Here is a 5,107-nt window from a genome sequence, read left to right as displayed (position 1 = left end):
CCCCCCCCTGTCCTTACCCCTCCGCACAGCTGGGCGCCCGCTATCGACAGCGGGACCTGCAGCCCGCGCGCGGTTGCAGTCAGCGCCGGCCTTACACCTGTAAAATTACAGGAAAGGGGGGTTCCAGTTTGTCACACATCCCTCATTGTGTTTACGGACCTCAAACCCCGCCCTCACCGTGCACAACTGGGTCATCGATTGCCGTCTCGTTTCCCTATTATAGCCTATAGTCATTAAGAATGGATCCAAGAAGCACTACTTGGCCTGGGCGCTGGCTGCCGCTGGGCTGGCCGCCGCCGGCCGGGCCGCGCGCCCCCTCCCCTTGTTGACCTCGTGGGGCCGTCTCCTTTAATACGACGGGGTCACATAAGCCCCCTCTTGCGGGACGAGGCCGGGTCGCCTGCGGCTCGCCAGGCGCGACACGGCCAGACTGCACCACCACCACCACCGCGCCGGACGGACGGACAGTCGGACCGCGTGCAACACAGTGGCAATAACCTTGGCCGCTGCTGATGAGACTCACGGCTGCTGCCGTGGGTCTGCGCCAACCGTGCCAAGGCACCCGGCGTAGCGCACCCGGCGTAGCGTCAGCGCACCCGCTGCATTGTCATTAGACCCAACTCGCCAGCCCCGCCCCGCCCCGCCCCGTCGCGTACGGCTCGCACGCTGCCTCTCAACGCGCCGCGGAGCACGATGGGCTGCCTGCCGATCGGGCGCCAAGGCCCGCGGTTGAGGCGGGACGAAGAAAGTTTGCTGGTTTAGGGAATTCATGAACCCATGCCCGCCCAATGCCATGTTCCAGACCAACAGCAAACCATCTTATTGACATGTTGGCGGATTATTAACGTGTGGCGTTTTTTGTTTCGGTTGCAGCTTCTCCTACCGCGGGTTGCGGGCATGTACCTGATCAGTGGACTAGCTTTCCTCATCTACGTCACGAAATTTCCCGAGAGGCTACTTTCCGGTGGGTACAGTGTGTGCTGTAATGCGATGCGAGTTTCCCGAGACGACCCGCTTCGATGTAACCCCCTCTGGCGCTGCTCCTCCCACAGGCCGCGTGGACTACCTCGGCCACTCGCACCAGTGGTGGCACCTGCTCGTCGTGCTGGCGCTCTACTACTGGCACAACACCGGCATTCAGTACGTCGAGTACCGCATGAACCACGGCTGCGGCTTCACCAGCTAGCGGCCTGGCAGCGGCTCTGCTGAAGAGGTTCGCTGCGAGAGGTCGAATGGGTTGCCTGCCCGGACGGGCGCGCCGCGCGCTGCGAGTGGCGTGCGATGTGTGGCCCACCTGCAAGGCGGTCCTTCTGCAGGCCATCGACAGCATGAGGATCGGATCACGTGATCTTTCACTGAGCTAAACGTGATGGAACGGCGGACCACTTTCAAGTTTCTCGACTGTGTCATGTGCCTTTGCGCGTCCTGGAAGTTATGTGGAATTGCTCTGTATCAGAGTTCCCTGACATATCAACAGCGTTTCAGGCAGTGAACACGTTTTCAGTTGCTAGTTGACTAGTTAGATGATAATTAAAGACTTGGAACATCTTTTTACCCGATCGCCCATGGAGCGAGGGAGAAGAAGAGAATTGAAACAGTCTGAATCCTGTGTGTGTTTATAAAAATGCATTACTTATGAAATAGTGTCCCTCGGAGCAAGAAGGGCTATGTCTACAAACATCACCAAAAAAGCGCTGGCGCTCAATAGTTAGCAATTATTTTGTGTTATGCCATGTTGTCCACTTATTAGTTATTTGTTATCTATGAGGACCCTACTATTTGTGCTACGGCTAGTCCAGGCATATACATTTTTATATGATTATGTGTTTTAATTGTTACTTTTTTCCCCTTTGTTAACACATGTTATCCGTCATACGACGTGATTCTTTGAATTGTTGTGTCTCTATTTTCAGTTTAATACCTGAAAAGTTTCACCTGTTATTTGCTCAACATTTTATTCCAGGGCACATATGCTTTCAAGTTACCAAACTTTCACCTGTGAAAGAGAATAAGATTGAGAATAGGAATGATAATTATTATTACATACCAGGTGGCTGTTAACTCCTCGTGGTTTCTGTAGTTATACTGCCCCGTACGCATGAGTGCGAACGGGATTGCCTTTCGCCCTTGCCCATGGAGCTGTACGGGCCGAGCAAGTAGGCAACACGCCCGCGCACATATAGAAATGCGGTACAGCATAACCACAGAAGTGCGCGGGTTGAATCAGCCTCCTGTTTTTTTTTCTGTGTATTGTTTCCACTATAGTGTTGTGTAATGATCTAATTAAATGCTCTCTTAAATATTTTACTAAAGGTCTCAAATATATCGGAACATCTCTTTATAATTGTTTGCTGTCAATTTGTCTGTGAGTGTATGAGTGTGTGTGAGAAAGATATTGTCTGTTGTGATTTCTGCAAGCAAATGTGAGTGCAGTGCCTTTTATTCCTTACGTGAATTGTTGTGCGACTTGTTGTTACTACTAGGTTGTTTTAATTATTAAAGGAAAACAAACAAACAACAAAACATAGTTTTCATGGTTTTTTTTTATTGACAGGAAGTATTTTAAAATTTGGAATGACAGCTGAAGGAGATCACATGAAATATCTACGAGATCGGCGCCTTTACTCCGTATGGGTAAAATCAACCGAGGTAGGGGTGGGCCGGAGCGTAGGCGGGTGGCGAGTGGTAGGCGGCGTGCGGCTGGGCGTGCTGCTCAGCGTAGTAGGCGGCGTGCACGGGCGCTGGCAACATCACAGACGGGGACCGAGTTCAGACCGCGCTACAGGCTCTGCGGGGCAAAGAGACACACGGGGCGTTAGAGAATGTCCGCGAGTAAGTACCTGCTGGGTGCACCAGGACGTGCGTGTGCGCCACGCCCGCTACGTGCACGGCGCTCTCGTGGTGCTGGCGGCCCGCCGCGCCTACCGGGCTGTAGGGTCCGTTGTTGAGGGAGACCACGGGCAGCGGGGCGGCCACGCCCACGGGGACCACGCCGGAGGGGCCGAAGCCTTGCTGCGAGTAGCCGCCGCCGGGGCCGCCGTAGCCGCCTTGTCCGCCGTAGCCTCCTTGACCGCCGTAGCCTCCTGCGCCCACGTAGCCTCCCTGGCCGGGGTAGCCCCCCGGGCCTCCGTAGCCTCCTTGACTGCCGAATCCTCCGGGACCGCCGTAGCCTCCTTGACCGCCGAAGCCTCCGGGACCGCCGTAGCCTCCCTGACCACCGAAGCCTCCGGGGCCACCGTAGCCAGGAGGGCCTCCAAAGCCTCCCTGGCCGCCGTAGCCTCCCTGGCCGCCGTAGCCGCCGGGACCGCCGAAGCCACCACCGGGTGCACCACCATAGCCCCCAGCACTACCCCCGTATCCGGGAGGGCCACCGTAGCCTGGGGCGCCCCCATATCCAGGAGAACCCCCATAGACCACAGGGCCGCTGTAGCCCGTGGGAGCCACGGGTCGGGTGACCTGTGCGACAACGGGTAAGGGCGCCGCGACCCCGACGGGCACGGCGCCGAGGGGCTTGGGGGCGGCCTGGACGCTGGCCACGACCAGCATCAGGAAAGCGGAAACTGTCTGCAAACAAAGCTCACGTGACTCACTGCTCAGCACACAGTACACCAGCAAGAACAGGACATCGGCAAAACAGGAGACATCTTTTCTCACCGTGTGGCGCATTTCACTGCAGCGGTTGGAGTCCGACGTGTGGTCCGCGGGGGGAGTCGCGTCGTTGTGCACGCCTTGTTTTGTGTCCTCCTATTATTTATACACGGATGCGGTGGAAAGGACGATTCGGTCGCGGGCAGCCGGGACCATCCGACCAATGACGTGCGCTCGTTCCCTGGGACTCCCTAGGCGCAGACTCAAGGACGAAAAGAGTCCGCACCTTGCCGATCCCTGCCAGGACCAGCCCAGCCCAGCCCTGCCTGGCCCTGCCCTGCACTTCCCTGCCCCTGCCCCGCGGGTCCTTGCACTCCTGCGCGGGGCCCGACCGGCTGCTGGGGAGTTCCCTCGCCCGGTTGTTGCTCTCCAGCTATAGCGCCAAGCCTGGGCCTGCATCCTCGATGCACCGTCTATCACCCCCTCTCCCCTCATCTATTCTCTCTCCCTACCGCACTCCAAAACAGACGCGGAGCTATAGCGGCACACGCTCCTCTCTTACCATTCCAAGAGGACTTCAGTATAAGGACCAATACGGACGCTATCCACTGACGGAACTCTACCACACCGCCCTTTTGTTCATAAAGCAGGAAAAACAAGATATTTTTCAACACAGTTGCGCAGAGGGTTAGGGGAAAGCAACGATAAGTGATCAGTGATAATTACCGTCGCACCCTCGCTACCCATTTGGCCAACTCGTGGTTCGAACGCGTGCGTCTGGCAACTAGAAAAAGTTTTCTACAGGTTTTCGAGGTGTCGGCCCATCCATGCATGCGGCCAATGAACCTGCCTGCTGCTCTCCGGCCCGGCCCGGACCCGCGGGGCCTGCGCCGGCACCGCCTAATGTAGGGCTGATTGCAGCGGGTGACTGGCACTGAGAGGCTGAGCCCGAGCCTCTAGGCGGGGCCTTCGTGGTGGAGCCTTCACGGCGGAGCCTCATGGCAGAACCGCTGCCTTCGTGTTCACTCCCATAGCCCTGTATACCCACGCAGCACCCGGCGCGAGGCACTACCCGGATAACGGTGGCGGGAGGGCCGGGAGTCATATAGTCCGCGGTGCCTTGGGAAAGAGAGGTTTTGGTACTGATAAGAAATGAGAGGGCTGTGTTGATATAAATAATACTGTTTATTGGTCGAGACTAGAGATGAGCGTTTAACCGAGGATGAGGGGAGAGGAGTAGGCGACGGGGCCAGACCTCACGAGGCCGTTGGAGTAGGAGGCGATGGGGGCGGCGGCGACAACGGGGCTGGAGTACGCCAGGGGGGCGCGGGCCACCACGGGGCTGGAGTAAGCCAGGGGTGCGCGGGCTACCAGGGGGCTGGAGTACGCCAGGGGGGCGGAGTACGCCAGGGGGGCGGCGACGGGGGCAGAGTAGGCCACGGGGGCCACGTAGCCGGCGGAGGCGGCAGCCACCACGGCGAGGAGGACGACCTGTAAGGAGGAGAACAGAGCGAGGCGT

At 57.9% G+C, this 5,107-nt stretch overlaps 3 protein-coding genes across 4 annotated transcripts in view; 1 reads left to right on the top strand and 2 right to left on the bottom strand.

The window, feature by feature from the left end:
- Positions 1 to 873: 873 nt before the first annotated feature.
- Positions 874 to 1,186, top strand: LOC127748684 (progestin and adipoQ receptor family member 3-like; the record flags this gene model as incomplete). The annotated part of the gene is given in 2 exon segments (XM_052276452.1): positions 874 to 964; positions 1,053 to 1,186. Coding segments are annotated over 2 exon segments (225 nt in total), but the record flags the coding sequence as incomplete, so codon positions are not given.
- A 1,187-nt stretch (positions 1,187 to 2,373) lies between these two features.
- On the bottom strand, positions 2,374 to 3,799 carry LOC113203452 (uncharacterized). Of its 2 annotated transcripts, XM_026418163.2 has the most exons (3): positions 3,655 to 3,799; positions 2,926 to 3,564; positions 2,374 to 2,788 (listed from the first exon to the last, which is right to left on the bottom strand). In XM_026418163.2, the coding sequence occupies exons 1-3, from the start codon at positions 3,664 to 3,666 to the stop codon at positions 2,780 to 2,782; spliced, it is 660 nt and encodes a 219-aa protein (XP_026273948.1). In that variant the 5' UTR covers positions 3,667 to 3,799; the 3' UTR covers positions 2,374 to 2,779. The 2 variants fall into 2 exon arrangements, with proteins under 2 accessions (XP_026273948.1, XP_052132413.1); XM_052276453.1 differs by having other exon boundaries at positions 2,374 to 3,564.
- Positions 3,800 to 4,754: 955 nt separating this feature from the next.
- LOC113203454 (cuticle protein 21-like) overlaps positions 4,755 to 5,107 on the bottom strand; it is a 593-nt gene continuing 240 nt past the window's right edge. The window contains exon 2 of the mRNA XM_026418165.2: positions 4,755 to 5,079. Coding sequence (XP_026273950.1) covers positions 4,801 to 5,079 — 279 coding nt within the window. The 3' untranslated portion in view covers positions 4,755 to 4,800. The remainder of the gene's footprint in view (positions 5,080 to 5,107) is intronic.

Source organism: Frankliniella occidentalis, unplaced genomic scaffold (genome assembly GCF_000697945.3).
Source record: "Frankliniella occidentalis isolate FOCC.00 unplaced genomic scaffold, Focc_3.1 Scaffold2990, whole genome shotgun sequence".
Taxonomy (NCBI): domain Eukaryota; kingdom Metazoa; phylum Arthropoda; class Insecta; order Thysanoptera; family Thripidae; genus Frankliniella; species Frankliniella occidentalis.
This window is presented reverse-complemented; position numbering and strand designations above follow the sequence as displayed.